This window comes from Thermobia domestica, chromosome 7, assembly GCF_964235325.1.
Source record: "Thermobia domestica chromosome 7, izTheDome1.hap1.1, whole genome shotgun sequence".
NCBI classification, from domain to species: Eukaryota; Metazoa; Arthropoda; class Insecta; order Zygentoma; family Lepismatidae; genus Thermobia; species Thermobia domestica.
The window spans coordinates 250,877,740-250,895,215 of record NC_137460.1 but is presented as its reverse complement, the minus strand read 5'-3'; the positions used below and the strand labels follow the sequence as shown (position 1 = coordinate 250,895,215).

Below are 17,476 nucleotides of genomic sequence, written 5' to 3'. Positions count from 1 at the left end.
TGAGCTTTTTTCATTAGAAATTGAGATTCAGAAGAAGAAAAATGGAGATATTGAAAGTAAAACGTAGACAAGCTCACCAGTGTTCAGAAGATGCTGTCTATAATGCGCAGAACAGAATGGGACGGTGGGTAGTTGGGGGTCGTTTCGTCCAAAGGATTTTCGTCCAGAGACATTTAGCCCAAACACATTTGGTCCAGGGACATTTGGTCCAAAACACAATTGGTGCAAAAGACAATTGGTCCAAACGACATTTCGTCCAAAACACAATTGGTCCAAAACATATATTTGCTCCAAAGGGCATTTCGCCCAAAAGACAATTGGTCCAAGGGACATTTCGTCCAAAAGCCAATTGGTCCAAAGAACATTTCGTCCAAAGGATTTTCGTCCAGAAACATTTAGTCCAAACACATTTGGTCCAGGGACATTTCGTCCAAAACACAATTGGTGCAAAAGACAATTGGTCCAAACGACATTTCGTCCAAAACACAATTGGTCCAAAAGATCTTTGCTCCAAAGGGCATTTCGCCCAAAAAGACAATTGGTCTAAGGGACATTTCGTCCAGGGATGTTTAGTTCAAAGCACATTTCGTCCAAAGAACATTTGGTCCGGTAACGCTTGGGGGTCAAGGGTTTGCTTCTATTAGAAGAGTAAAAGTGATGCATATAAAATTATGACTCACAAGTAATACCTCCCAAGTGTAACACTCCGATTTTGAAAAAAATAGGCAGGTAGATACTACACACAAAATAAACGAATACGTGTTTTTCTGCGGAAAAGTGGTTTTAGGGGGGCAAAAGCCCCTACTCATAATTTTGAAAGTTGACGCCCGAAAGCCAAGAAGAGGTGGACCGAAGTGAACTAAATTGTGCACAAGTATTGCAGACGTAAAATGAGGGAATACGTGTTTCGTATTTTCCTGGAAAAAATGGTTACGTGGGGCACAGACCCCTCCAAAACTTTGATCACGAAATATCAAAAGTACTAATAACAGTATGTCAGATGTGTGTAAAGAACATGAAGAATTGCAACAAAACTCTGAGTAGGGACAATACGCAAAAAATATATACGTTTTTTTTATTTTCTGCGAAAGAACGGTTTTAGGGGCAAAAGCCCCCATCCAAAAGTTTGAAACTTGAAGACGGAAAGGTCACAAGAACCAAAGTGAATGAAATTGGCAGAGATATTGTAGATATAAAATGAGGGAATACTGGTTTCGTATTTTCCTCAAAAAAAGAAAAAGCTTTGGGTAGGACACAGACCCCTACAAAACTTTGATCGTGAAACATCAAAAGTGCGAATAACAGTATGTCAGAAGTGCTTAAAGGACATGAAGAATTGGAACAACATATTGTGTAGGGACAATACGCAAAAAATAAACGAATGCGAGTTTATTTTCTGAGGAAAAACGGTTTTAAGAGACAAAATTCCCCACCAAAAATTTTGAAATTTGAGGCCTAAAAGGCAAGAAGAAGTGTACAGAATTGAATGAAATTGTGCACAGATATTGTAGACGTAAATTGAGGTAATTGGTTTTCTTAATTTCCTTTAAAACAAAACGGTTGCGTATATCACGGACCTTTTAAACTGTTGATTACAAAATGTCAAAAGTGCATATAATTATACGTCAGAGGTTCTTAAAGAGTGTGGAGAATTGCAACGAAACCTCGTATAGGGACAATTCGCAAAACAATAAACGAAACGTGTTTAAATTTGTGCGGAAAACAGTGTTTGGGCCTAGGCCTTATCCGAAAAAAAAAGTAAATATTACCGTAATAGCGCAGGAAGTAGTGGACCAAAGCAAATGAAATTGTGGGTAGACATTTTAGAGACCCTATGTAAAATAAGGTCTTTCGTGTTTCTGAAGTATCCCTATCCGTTTTGCTTAAAATTTGGCACATCAACAGCAAATTAATCGACACGTGTTTTTGTTTATGCGGAAAAACATTGTAAGGGTTAAAGGTGCCTCCTGAAATGCTATAAAATACACTATACTGTTTGTGCTTTTTGTTGATCTGCCAAATTTAAAGGAATCAGATGGAGACACTTGTGAAACACGAAAGGCCTTATTTTACGTAGCCAATATCTACATACAATTTCATTCACTTCGGTCCACTTCTTCTTGGCTTTCGGGCTTCAACTTTCAAAACTTTGAGTGGTTGTTTTTGCACCCTATAACCCTTTCTTCGCAGAAAATAAAAAAAAACCGTGCTCATTTATTTTTTGCATATTGTCCATACACAAAGTTTCGTTGCAATTCTTCATGTAAATTTAGGCACTTCTGACATACTGTTACTAGCATTTTTGATACTTCATGAGCAAAGGTTTGGAGGGGTCCGCGCCCCACCCAACCATTCTTTCTACAAAAACACGAAACCCATATTCCCTCATTTTTCGTCTACAATATTTGTGCACGATTTCATTCATTTCGGTCCACTTCTTCTTGCCTTTCGGGCGACAACTTTCAAAATTTTGGGTGGGGGCTTTTGGCCCCTAAAAACCGTTTTTCCGCAGAAAATAAAAAACACGTATTTACTTATTTTATGTGTAGTATCTGCCTGCCAAATTTTTATCAAAATTGGAGTGTTACACTTGGGAAGTGTTACTTGTGTAGCTTCTTATTTCTAAAGGAAATTTTGAAATAGAGATTTATTCCGCAATTTTCTTTACGATAAAACAAACATATGTTGAGATATTCAGAAAAAACGTAAACGCCTGAAAACTAAATGGCCACCTTTTTTTGCTTTCATTAATAATTTTACAAAAATACAGTTTTAGCTTCGCAGAAATACAGTTGTAGCTTCGTTAGTTAAGGAATTCTCCTCTTAAAATGATAAACAACCCTTTCAAGAGCATACTCCCTCTTCATTTGCGGACAACATTGCCTCCGCATGGTCATGTGAATCTTGTATTTGGTTTGAGACTTTGCAATGGATATCTTAAATGTACTGTGTTGTACCGAGAAAATTAATATGAAAGCAAAAATATATACTATATTTGCATAAGGAGTAACACTGAAATAAAAATACAAGACAAGTTAACAATTCTGGTTTGTCATACAACTCACTAATTATGTAGAAACGTCTGCCGAAGTTACACACTATCAATAGTCTACAAATATAAACCAGACTTGTGGTTAACCTGAAAAGATACGTATATTCTACACGAAATGTTCCAACTTTCATCTTATATTTGTCAATCACTTTTCACAATGTTGCAGCCAAGAATGTGACTGTTTAAGAGTATTATCTTTGGACACTAAGAATATATTTCACACATGTGTATTTTTCTATTCTCAGTATTTCTTCAAAGATACTTGACACATAATTTTTCACTTTTCTAACACAAGGCTTTGAATACCTAATATTTAACTTACTCAAATTTAAACTCAATTAATTTTAGTTACCGGTACTTATTTTAGAACTATTTCATTCACAACATGAAAATTTTAGATGTCATGTTAGCAGTTATTACAGCAACATACTTCACACTACAACCTTTCCCTCACTCCTGTTGTTCGGCCATGTTGTTTTCATGCGTTTACGTTTTTCTGAATATCTCAGCATTATTTGTTCTATCAAAATGAAAATTGGGGAATAAATCTCTATTTCAAATTTCCTTTAGAAATAAGAAGCTACTGAGTCATAATGTTATATGAATCACTTTTACTCTTCTAATAGAAACAAACCCTTGACTCCCAAGCGTTACCGGACCAAATGTTCTTTGGACGAAATGTGCTTTGAACTAAACATCCCTGGACGAAATGTCCTTTGGACCAATTCTCCTTTGGACGAAATGTCCTTTGGATCAATTGTATTTTGGACGAAATGTCATTTGGACGAATTGTCCTTTGGACCAAATGTCTTTGGATTAAATGTCTCTGGACGAAATGTTCTTTGGACGAAATATCTTTGGACTAAAAGGTTGGCCACCGGGTGGGCCAGTGTGAGTCACGGTGAGTGTTGTTTCGCAGTAGGACACGTCCTTTTGACCCACGATCCACTGATCCACTCACAAATCTTGACCCATTTCACCCACTTACCAACCGACCCACTCCTTGGTATATCATCAAAGGAAAAGAGAAGGTGAACCACTTGAAATTAATTTTTGAACACAACACTTAGGCCGACATTGTGTTTTGTCATTTCACTTTGATTGAAATGAGTATTATCAGGGAAAAAATGATTTACATTTTTCGCATGTATTCTTTCGTGCGTAGAACTGAAACAGTGACTAAGATATGAGGTGCAAGGCTATAGGCCGAGCAAATTTGAGGGATGAAGTCTCCAACTAGCCGAAAGCTAGTATACAATAATTCTAAGAATGGATTAAATTTAATTTTTCCGACATTTTCGCAGGGAGGCTCTGCATCCTTAGTTACGCTGTTAGCCATGTGACTGGAAATACAAGTCTGGCGCCTATCTAATTTAAGGCTGAAACATATAGGTACGATTATGTATCAAATTGGTCATCATTAGTGAGCAAATATTTCAGATTTGCGATAGACATTTGCATGGGCTCAAATCTGTCTTCAATATTAGGGAAGGGGAGACGGGTAAAACCAAGACCGTTCCCATAAACCTTTTTTCTTTTCTTTTTCTTTTTTTCTTTTTATAAGCGATGTTCAAAATATTTATGAACTTGAAAAACAGTGCTGTGAGGATCAGGACAGCAGAGTTGTCTTCAACATTAGAAGGCGGGCAGATTTGAGGCTTATTCTGGGAAAGGGGGATGAGATTCATATTACGGTAGATTAATCTGATTTCTGAGGTGAATCTGTTGTATATTACACAGCAAGGGACATCATCTCATTTCTCTTTGTGGCATTTGGACACAAATCATCACATTTCTGCTCCCTCCCCCAAAAAACACATTTCAAATCGAATTATTGGGGGGACAGTCCTTCAGTTCCAACATTGGGGAACATGTCCCCTTCATCCCCCGCGATTTGCGCTGTTGGACATTTGCATTAATTATTTTTGTCTCATGTGGTTCGGATTCCACGTTAAGCCGTAGGTCCACGTCTCATATACCCTCGCTGCTGAAAAGGTGAAGTCTAAGTGAAGTCTTGACCCGACTTTGGCAGGTTCAATAGTTGAGGAGCTATGGACCTTTAAAGTTCATTTTTTCATTTTTTCGGCAGCTTATAACTCCGAAAGGGAGTATTTGTTCACCTAGGTTGATTTATACGTTTTGTCTTATCTTGGTATCAGGAATCACCTCCTAAACGTTGTCGGTGTTGTTTTGAAACACCCTGCATATTTGTTGTTTTAAATTAATTTTCTGAGAGAACATTCTTGCAACAAGTGCTCGGAAAATTCCTGTAATTGAACGCACAAAGTATCGGAAGTGAACCTTAACAATAAAACCATTTATTTTACGCTAGAAAATATTTAATTTTATTTAAGAATTTTGAAACATTTATTTTATAAAACATGAGTTACAGAGTTGTTTTAAATTAATATATTTGGTGTTCATATTTGGCGAATGTCACTGAGGCTATTGGGATGATTCGATCTACATTTGTTCGTTCGTCTGCCTGTACCACACATACAACAGCGTTCCACTTTCCGTCTTGTTTCATTTAAAAGACGAAACATATATCCACATAATTTTTTCATCGATTGCGAAGGTAGGCTTAATATCATAATTGTAATGGTAATTTCTTCTTAAGGTGAGAAATTGATATGATTAAAAAGCCCATCTTGACGTGGGTACAAATTACCTTCCAAAGTTATTAGAAACGCTTTCTCACCCCGAATACTATGAATTCGACAACTATTTAAGTAATTTTTGATATTTTATTTTTAGCTCTCCCAGGCCATCATCCTGTGAAGATGGGGATGAATTTGGATGTAACCTCCATTGGGAGCATCACTATCCACCTCAACGACCGAGAAAATTATGGATAAAACACTAAGATCAGTCGTTTTACATTATTTTTACATGTCACACCTCCCTTCATACTACTACAATATTTTCTTCTTAGATTGAAAGTAATATGTCCCCCAAGTTTGGTAAAGGTTGTCCCAGACATTCCAGAACTACGCACTCCTTATTAGATGTGCTGGGGGATCTTACTCTTACTGGAAGTTGAACTTAAAGGTCATCAGAACTGCTCCCAATGAACTTGGCGACCACGAAAGATATGGGTTGTATACTAACATTGGCTATTTTCAATTATTTCTACATGTCACAAATTTCACAAACTCCTTCATTGTGTTAATGAGGGCTTAACTTACATGGCATCTGAAGTTCCAATCTTTACCTAAGAGACCCCCAAAATTATAGATTCGACACTAATGTAGGTCTTTTTTTATAATTTTGATGTCAGTCCCTTTCATTCCTCCTAGGACAGCAAACGGATACTGCCACTGCTAGGACTAAAATTGGTCTTAAATGGCATTAAAATTTCTACCAATTAATTTAGCGAACAGTGCTGCATTTAGAAGCTCGGCGTCCCTACGCACTTTTGCTCTCGGCGCTCCCAATAACTACACATTTCTCCGTCCCTTGATCCCTAACTTACAAATAAAACTTAATTCGTATATGCTTAATTAGTGAATTTATTGCAGTTAAATACCACTCACTAGATGCTACAGCTACAATTACGTAACAAAAAATAAATGGGAAACATGTTCTGAATTATTTTCAGATTTCTTACGCCATCATTAAATATATTAGAATAGTAAAAGAGAACTGTTCATGAAATAGTTTATTTGCTCTCGATTTTTTAAACTTTTTCATACGAAAAAAATTAAAATTTTAAACTTTGCGCTCTTCAAATATGTTGCCCTCTAGGCACGGGCCTAGTTGGACTAATGGGAAATGCGGCACTGAAAACTTACGCTTCGACTCTAATATTGGTTGATTTCGATATTTTTTGTCGCTACGTAACCACCCTGGGTGCTAATGGGAGCTTAATTGGACTTCAATTGAAAGTAGAACTGTTTACCTAAGCGACCACGAAACTATGGATTCGATACTAATATCAATCCTTTTCTAGCATTTTTTATATATATCCCGACAGTACTCTTTTTCAGATTGTAAGAAATATGGTTAAAATTGCTATAGACATATCAGAATTATGTCAAAACACACACATACATCCACTTTCATATATATAAATACAGAGTGAGCGAGCGAGAAAGTGAGAGAGAGCGACCAAACGCATCACCACTTCCACATTGCAAAAGCATATATCAGGTATTGAATTGAAAATCTATGTAAAGACCATCTGCTGTGGCATGCTTCATAAGGACAATTCCAGTCTGCTCAAATGACCTTTCGGTTTCATGAATTTCTTGCGAGCATTCCGACTTCGGATTCTCTGTTTATACCCTCTTTTTATGCCTCGGATAATTTTTCAAGAATATCAATGACATGCTGTAATACGAATGTTCAGAGGTAACCCCTATATGACAAATAGCTGCAAATAAATACACTACATAATTTATTTATTGCGATGATATTATTTTCTTAATTTGTATTTAACATTCACATATATCATACAATACCAACGTACTGTGCACAACTGTTATATTTTAAACATAATTATCACTTTGTTCTGCAATGATTGTATGTTATATATATACAACTGACGTATTTTAATGTAATTATTTTATATATTTTTTCATGCATTGCGGAAAATAGATTTCATAAAAAAACATTGACTCAGATAGGAATCGAACCCTCGACCTTACGATTTGAAATCCAACGGCGTACCACTGAGCTAACACAAGCGCTCCTCGAATAATACTTCTAGCGATATATAACGGTATTTAAGATAATAATTACATTCATATCCACTGCAAACGCTGTTTTTGTTCTACTTTGACTTTTATACTCAGTACTCAGGAGAGAATAATGTTCTATGTCTTAACTTTCACCATTCTTTTACATATGGAAAGATTCGTTTACGTATCTAAATATTCCATTAAGTATGGAGAGCTAAATGACAAACAAGCATGTGCTGGCATTAATACAGTTTCGAAATATTGTATCATTAAGTATTTCAATCAATGTTGCTTTTTTATATATAATTGGTAACAAGTCTTATTATATTTAAAAGAAGAAAAACACATCTGCAAGATTTTTCCCGATTGCAAAGGTTGGCTTCGAGGTTCGAACCTGGTTTACTTTATCCCGAAGATACCCGAAGTTGGAATTAGAAAATTTTTGCCTCGAAACAGCAATAAAGAATGCGCTCAACCTTTTTGAGACAAGGTGTACCTGGGATATTCTTACATTCGTCTATATTATCAAATAAGATCTCAATTCATTTCACTCGCCTAAAAGAAATGAAACGGTCTCAAATTATACCATCCGCGGAGTAGGAGCCGTTCTGAACCCCAAATTTAAAAGAAGTTTAATGCTACGATCAAAATTTCTTTCATTGTTTGTTATTACGGAGATTAATACTTCCTTCTTCATTAAAAAAAAAAATACTTACGTGTTTCTTACCTCTTATACTAGGAATAGCAGTATGTCAAATATATACCTCTACGATAGGCTCAGAGCACCGCCAAAAAAAAAAAAAATCGAATTGGAAAGCGCTTGAAATAGAACAAGTTGAAACTTTCTTTGTAGTTTCCACCTAAGATATTCTTACAAATTTCTAAATTGTAGAAAGCACAAACTCCTAATTTGTTAAACAACTACTAAAAATGAAAATAAATAAATTATTTATTCCGTAAAGTTGGTTGTAGAATAGCTGCAAGTAAAAGGTAAAATCCAAAACAAGGAAATACGAAGTCAGGAAAATACTTCCATTCCTTCTTCTTGAAATATTATCAAACGTGCGGTTGGTAATAATACTTTTTCCGTTTCTCAACACAAATGATATAATTTGAAAGTGTCTTACCCGTAAAAACGGAGGGAAACACATTTGTTGCTATAAGATACAATATAAAACATACAATTTTGTCCGTAGGTAGCAGAAACTAAAAATTATCCTTTTCTATTTTTTTACCTACTCTAAATTTTGACTTCTCATTTACGCGCTCTGAGGGACTAAGTTGGAGGTGTTTCACTTCAAATCACGTTATGGCTACCCGATGAGTGAAATAATTAGTTATTTTCTACAATCTAGGAACGGATAATAATATCCTAGGCAAGAGCTATACAATTATACCCAATCGTTTTATTTGTAACATGTTTAGAACTTGGATCTATTCATGGCGTGCGTTCTTCTTTTCACCATAAGGGTTATAATTTGAAATCACTAAAATTAAAAGACAAGTGAAATGACTAAAATTTTTGACGGACTTACAGAAAGAATGGGCTTAGATATGAATCACAAACAATTTCTTACTTTTTTATTTGAGACCCGGAATATTTCCGAGTTTTCTCCCTGGCCAAAAGAATCCCGGGAGGGAATTTATTTCCATTTCTTTACTTTATCTTCCAAATTATAAGAACAATATGACTAATTACTTTATTTTAAGTAGTATGAATTACTTCTAAATTTTAAAGAATTTGGACGTTAAAAAATTTAAAATTATTTGACTGTACTTTATATAACTAACAATATGATTTTCTTAAATTCCTTTCCCATTTGAACTAAAAGTAGGGTAATTGTTTAGTATAGGTGCCAAAAACTAGGAAAACGTAGGACAATTTACGGAACAAACGAGTTGACACTGATGTACAAGTACTCAAGAAAGTACCGAACGCAATTTTATTTAGGGGGTAGGGGATTTTCACGAACCGTAAGTGTGAGAGGAAGTGATTTATGTGAGAAAAGAAAGTGAATTGCTGGTAACGAAGATAGAAAACAACGTGCCCTGCGGGGCTCTATCCCGCCTTCACTAGCTACGCTCGCTCGGCAATGCTGTCTGAATTTAAAGTTGGTAACGTAATTTAACATATGCAACCTCCAATTGCTGTAAATAAAAATATAATGCAACTTTCAACAATACAATACAATACAATACAAAAAATACAACTTTCTTTACAGTTTCCAGCTAAAGATATTCTTACAAATTTCTAAATTGTAAAAAGCAGAAACTCCTAATTTGTTACACTTAACTACTAAAAATGAATAAAAAAACATATTTATTCAGTTGAGTTGGTTGTAAAATAGTTGCAAGTAAAAGGTACAAATCCGAAACAAGTTAGGAAAATATTTCCAATCCTTATTCTTGAAATATTATCAAACTTGTTATTGGAAATAACAGGTTTTCCGCTTCTCAACACAAAAGATATAATTTGAAAGTGTCTTAACGGTAATAACTGAGAGAAGCAAATTTGTTGCTGTATGATACAATATAAAACATACTATTATGTCCGTAGATTACAGAAACTAAAATTATCTCTTTATTTCTTTTCTATTTCTTTTTACCTACTCTAAATTTTGACTTCTCATTTACGCGCTCTGAGGAACTAAGGTGGAGGTGTTTCACTTCAAATCACGTTATCGCTGCCCGATGAAAGAAATAATTAGTTATCATTTTCTACAATCTAGGAAGGGATAATAATATTCTAGGTAAGAGCTATACAATTATACCATAACGTTTTATTTCTAACATGTTTAGAATTTGGAAATGTTAATGGCGAGCGTTCTGCTTTTCACCATTGGGGTTATAATTTGAAATCACACCATTTAAAAGACAAGTGAAATGACTAAACTTTTCGAGGGTCTTACAGAAAAAATGGGCCTATATATGAATCACAAACAATTTCTTACTTTTTTGTTTATTTGAGACGTGTTTCCAAACTGTAGTGATTATTGATGCCATTTTCGATTTCGAGTGTTGGATATTTTAAAGATTATTATAAATATTTTTATACATAACTGGAATCATTATGTATTGTCCCCGATTACTCAATAGGTTATGATTATTAATATATATTTTATTGCTATATTTTTTTATGTTATGTTAAACAAATGATACACGTTCGGAATTTTTTTCACAGTATTAGGTAAAAATTCATATTATAGTACGGTACAAACTTGCATTTTACCATGCGCCAGGCGAAATAGCACAAGCTTCAAGAAAAAATGTGCATACAAAAAATTTGAAATAAGGAGCTGATAAGAATAAATAAGAGGAGCAACAATCTTACGATTTTAATGTCTTTTCCGGTACATTTCTAATTTCTTATCATAATTATAATAATAACTATTATTATAAAAATTAAACAAAATAAATACCAATGAGCAACACCTACTGCACTAGAAGACTATGGATTCGATAGTGATAGCGGCCGTATTTGATCATCTTCTCATCTCTACTCTTCCTAATATTTTGGGGTCTTTCACATCTATAGTACCTTTCTCCATAATGTTAGTTATAAGTGTATGTTAACTAGCTCTTATAAATTAGTACACGAATCGAGCTTCATCCTCCTAACGTGATGACAGGGAAAGAGAAAGAGTAAGTTAATAACATCTTTAACACTTCCTTTTCCCCAGTTAAGGTAAACCAAATAATGACATATAACCTACCGTTTAATCAAAACTATGATGTCTTGCATAAAACTACTTTAAAGTACCATAAGACGGGTTACTTTGCACATCGGGCGTTGCTTTGCACAAAATTTGAAAAGATTCACAGTACTCTGTCGGTAAAACCATGAACAGTAGAAAGGAAGTTTCAACTGCCACTGTAAGGTAGAACATGTAACTGTATTTCAGCTATAATGTTTGCGGTAAAATTCAGGTCAAATTACCGGGAAAGTTTGTTCTAGTAGATATAAAGGCTGATAAAGGCTGTAAAGTCACTGGAAAGGATGATAAAATTTAACAGATATCATCTATAAGAATTTCCGTCAAAGTTAAATTAGTTTCGCAGAATACTACCATGTATAATGGGACTTGGATCTAGTAGTTGAAATTGAAATGTGAAACGTTCTAAAATCATAAAAAACGTAAAACTGAGAGAAGGCATTTAAGCCTGTACTAGGGGTTAATTTGTACCAGTGCAAAATACAGCTTAGATAGGAAACTATTACCACTGGAGTCTGCTGTGTTTTAAATTTATGTGAATTTCCTATCTAGGTAGATGCTGGAATGGATTGTTTGTTAGAAAACAAATTATGAACAGTGGCAGATCCAGAAAAGTAGTATGAGAGGGACTTTATTTAAAAAGACTTTTTTTTTTTAAGAAACACTAGACCTTTGGGGACTGGGCTTGCAGCTTATACACGTAGGAATCACTAGCAATAGATTTTTAGGCGAATCTTCATTTTGACTCAAGCAGTGACTGCAACGATTTATCTGATCCGGTGTTGGGAGCAGTTTAGGAATGATTCCCAAAATGCTCCAGTTTGCTCCCAGAACCGGATCAGTTGAATCGGTTATAGTTACTGTCCAAGTCAAAATAATGCACAATGTTAAGAGTTATACTATAAAGACAAGAGCCAAAATGTTACTAAACGCTATTCTTAATCAATCCAGGTGAAGTGGTGACTATCAATGTTGATATCTATATGGGGACTACCAACCCACCTACACCCTACTCAAGTACAATAAAAACATCCAAAAATAATAATATTTAGCAAACCACTAATATAAAGCTAACGTAAGAAGGAAAAAAATTAAAAAAACATTCATCACTAATTATAAATCAGTGAAGCATGACAAGGAAAAATAAATTACATTACACCAAGATGATGGAACAACCAGCAGCAAAGCAAATACTTTGCCAAATACTCAAATGCAAAGCAAATCAAGAATAAAAATAATATCAATTAAAAAACGAAAGCACTCGCGGTTTCGCCATACCAGACCACACATGAATAATGAACTCATAGTTTCTGATTCCCGAAAACCTAAGATAGCAGCAAGACATGCGCAATACTCAACTACACATTACTGAAAATGTTCCTTTCTGCACAGACGTCGATTTATTAAAGCGAGCAAATTTGTTATTTAGACAAATAAAACTAACCAATAAACGCCCAATTTTACCATACGTCGGGAATATCTTCAGCGTTCGACCACAACCATCAGAGGTTTTCTCTAACTCAATTGAACCACAGTGCTGAAAGGTGATATGAGTTAATATCCGAATCTAATACAAACTTATTTAAAAACGACAAGTTCAAATTCTTTGTATTAAATTCATCTTACGCTGTCTCAATCGCACTTGCTAACTCGATCGTCGCTATGAAACGAAAACTCAATAACCCGCTCACCGCATTCCACCAACAACAGCACACACATACAAGCAGACAGTACATGTGACGTCACAGTACCAAGCTGCCATATGACTGTACAGAGACACTTAATGGGAAAAATATGAACTACCACCAATCACTGAACTAAAACGTTACACCAAAAACACGAACAATTCCAAGTGACTCACGCAGAAACAGTTCGAGAAAGTGACTATACCTGTAAGAACCGATTAAAGTCACTGTTTCAGGTCTAATTGCAGGCTTGCCAGTAAAAAAAAATGCAATTTTGGGTGGGTTTCAGCCTGAAAAGTACAAACCCCGTAAATCTTAAACTGATAAGTGTTCAGATCATATTCTTGGACAAAGGAGCAAATCAAGTCATTTTACAAAAATAATTTTTTTCTCGTCAGTTGGCACTTCTGTGGGACATATTTTAAACTATTAGAATGTGGTTCCATAGTCGGTACCAGAAAATACATAATTTCCTTTACAAATATCGATAACTCAAAGTAAGTACTGATACCGGTACCATCATTATATCAATCACAGTGGAAAAAAATCATGATTCTTTTTTAAAAAAATCCTTTTTGTTGATTTAAATAGATTTTTTTGTTTTAATTCAAATCTTTCTCCTCGTATAATACAGGTCGCGAACTGAAGAAAAACATTAGGAATTAGTTTTAAATGTTAATTATGTCATTTAAGTGAAAGTATTGGGGTTGAATTTTGAATTAATCCCCAATCGTTAACCTATTTCAATTCCAAACAATGTTTCTTCAACATTAAGGAGAAAGTAAACCAACATTCATCAACATGACACTTTTCTTTTCACAAAAGTTACTGATATTTCGCAGGGGCATATTTAAAAACCGGAACTAGCTAGCGGCACGAAATACATACATACAAAAAACATAAATTTCGCCTAAAATTCAATAATGTCCTATGGAACCAGGAGTTTCAATGCCACATTTACAAAAACTATTCATTGACTTCTAGCCTTAGCCAATTGGATCCAGTTTCTACTTCGTATTCCTATTTCTGCGAGATGCATCTTAATATTGTTCTCCCATCTGCGCCTAGGTCTTCCTAATGATCTTTTTGCGATTGCTTTTCCAGTTAAGGCTTTAAAAGCGTTTCTACTTCCTTCCATTCTGACTATATGACCTGCCCACCTAAATCTCCTAGACTTGATGACCTTAACAATGTTTGGTAAACCGTATAAATTATGTAGTTCTTCATTATGAAGTTTCCGCCATTCCCCATTTACATTCCTCTTGGGTCCGATTATTCGATTCAGGATCTTATTCTCAAGTACTTTCAGTCTATGCTCTTCCCTCGTAAGCGACCATGTTTCGCAACCATATAGAGCAAAAGGCATTATTATCATTTTATATACAGTATTTTAAGCTTCAAATTCCTCGTCAATATTCGCGACGACAAAAGTTTTTGAACTGATTAATAACAAGAACACCCTGCTTTTAGTCGACATTTAAGTTCTTCGTGAATATGGTTTAGGTCGGTTAATATTGATCCTAGATATCTGGAAGTACCCACTTTATCATATGCGCTATCCTCGTTTACCAACATTCTGCGTAATGCCCTAATCTGCAGAGCAATGTTCTTTTTACTGGCCATCTAGCGCATGCTCGTTAGAGTTCTTTGTACATCGTTTCATATTCATGTAGGATTACTAAGCCCCTAAAGTGATCCTATATTGAGAAATGGAGGTCCATACCCTAGAAATGATTGCTAGGAGTAAAATTAAAAAGTCCATAGTTTTTGTTCCAATATAATACATTCTACGTTTAATTTGGAAAATTCTAGGATCTCGCGATTTCTTATTTTACAAAAGTCTCTATTAAAATAAAATAATATCGTCGAGTACCTATATTTTAAATATGTGCAACAATTAGTGAGTAATGTGTAATCAATAATAAAAGAATCAATTTTTTATCAAGATATAAACTACATAAGACTTGTATGAGCAATAGTTTATATCTTGAAAAAAAAATTCTTTATATCTTGACAAAACATCGATTCCTTGTTATTATTTGGTATACAGCTAGTGTATGTGTGCCACGTCATTCCCAAATTGTAGATTACTAACTTACGTTCGAGATATCTCCCATATATATATATACTTCTTGTTAAGCATTTCTTTTAACCAACAATTTTCCGAACCCATGTAACCGTATTATCAATCTGAGCCAATTAGTATATGAAAAAATGAACATTACCTTTCTGTCCGAACTGAATTTAAATTTTTTGTGGTTAATTGTTGGGAGTCATTAGAGTATGACGCGCAAGTCTCCTGAACCACTATTTTTCGTAGCGTTTCTATATTACTTTCAAATGCAGGATCATCATCTTCGTTTAATTCTGATTTCACCCTATCAACGTTTAGTTTCACATCCAAAGAACACATAGCTGTATCCCTGTCCATTGTTTGCTCTCCTTCCGTTGTAGACAATATTAACTCTTTGTTGTCAGTCATCAGTTCGTATGTCCACCCTTTCCCTTCGAGTGGATCTTCCTGAGGTAAGTCATAAACAATTTCTTCTTTACACATCAATTCCAACTTAACAGACTCCTCACCAGCCATTGTGAATTGAATAATAAGAATTTAACACTGGTCTTATACTTCCCTTATATTTTTTTGACAGTTAATGAAATGGTTTACGAGAACTTTCAGAAAAGTAACTTTATTTGTCCAATCTTCTTCTGCGGTTGCGTATTTCTTTCGTAGAGTGATGCCAGGTTACTAGAATTAATGTTTGGTTATATCGGTAAAGGGACGCTGATTGGCTGGGGACACGACGTCACTGCAAGATCAGGTAGGAGGACGACAAAGTGTAGAAGAGCAGACAAGCGAAGCGCGCAGCCACAAGCAACACAAGACAAGGTTTGCACAGGAAACAAACAATAATAAATAATATTAAATAATAATACTACGTACCTTTTGCTGCTTAGTTTTTTGTTGTAGGCCTCACTGTGGCTGAGGAATGCCTAGTCATGATTTTCTTTTATGGGCATTTGTTGATTTTAGAATTGTATTTCTATTATTCATGTATTTTATGCGAATGATGATTCTAGTTCTTATATATATCTCAATTAAATGTTCATTTACATCAGGATACTTTTCACTTATTTTCGCGGTTAGTCTTTTTACAATGTTTTTCTTTCACCGGACATTGTGCGGGTATCATTAATGTCGTTGAAAATAAGTTCAAAACCCTTCATTTTTGACATCCATTCTTCTGATGGAACGAGGAGACAGAAACTCGATCCAACCTTCAGATGCTGCACCGGGAATGGGAGGAAGTGCATCTCTACTATCCATTTCATAAAGATAGGACCCTGACTTCGTGGTGCTGCCGTGACGTTCAGTCAAAACTTATATTACATTGTCGTACCTCGTTGGAATTGCTGAAATGTTGTCTTTTCAATACTTAAGACATAAAAATTTTCTTTGTGCTATGCAGTGAGAAAAAAATAAAGATTAATGGAAAAGTGCGTATTTTTTCGTACTTTTTTGGTAGATCAATGTTTATAGAACTATATCTCAAAAAAAAAGATCACGTGAAATAATTTCCTGTGTACAATATGTAGATGCATTCATGAACTGTAAGTTGTGAAAAGTTCAATTTTCATTACTTGATACTTTTTGTGTAATTAAAACAAATGTACGACGCTCTGATCTCCTTTACCATGGTAGGTAGAAAAACGTACAAAATACTGTTCAAAAATTTGGAAGTCTAGTGTTCCAAATATTTGAAACTATTAACAAAAAATGGTTTAGTTGGTAGAGTATTTATTTATTTATTTATCTTTTACTTCAACATGTTCTCTGCGTTAAGCAGTGAGCCATGTTGTAGTCCAATCTTTAAATTCCCCGCGCTTATATGAAGAAACAACATACAGTAAGTGGAAGTGCGGCAACGCTGTCGTGCAGTGTTCGCCTTCAGGAAGCTTTTAGCGCAAGCAAAAAGAATTTATTATAACCTTTCACAACATCATAAAAATAATAATAATGCATTACACATCTCAATTTAATCGAAATAAAACGTTGAAGTAAAATATCCAAATACTCATCTATTAATCTATTTACTTCATTCACTTCGTAATGGGTTTTTTGACTTATCGCTGCTCCTGTTATCTTCCTGTATACTTATTAGCAATGGCTCCATTTCTACCTCAAGATCTATCAGTATACACACTTTCCAGCTTACGAACATATTAAAGGGTAAAAAGAAATGTATCCCTGGCAACTGCGATCAATTCCCCTGCCGAATGTATATACAACAACACAGAATGGGTCCTTTGTTTTCTTTCAACTTAAGAAAACTATGCAATGTG

At 34.8% G+C, this 17,476-nt stretch overlaps 1 protein-coding gene across 1 annotated transcript in view; it reads right to left on the bottom strand.

The window, feature by feature from the left end:
- The window catches only part of LOC145690804 (uncharacterized), a 49,507-nt gene extending 33,574 nt beyond the window's left edge, over positions 1–15,933 (bottom strand). The window contains exon 1 of the mRNA XM_081766098.1: positions 15,358–15,933. Coding sequence (XP_081622224.1) covers positions 15,358–15,722 — 365 coding nt within the window. The 5' untranslated portion in view covers positions 15,723–15,933. The remainder of the gene's footprint in view (positions 1–15,357) is intronic.
- Positions 15,934–17,476: the final 1,543 nt, after the last annotated feature.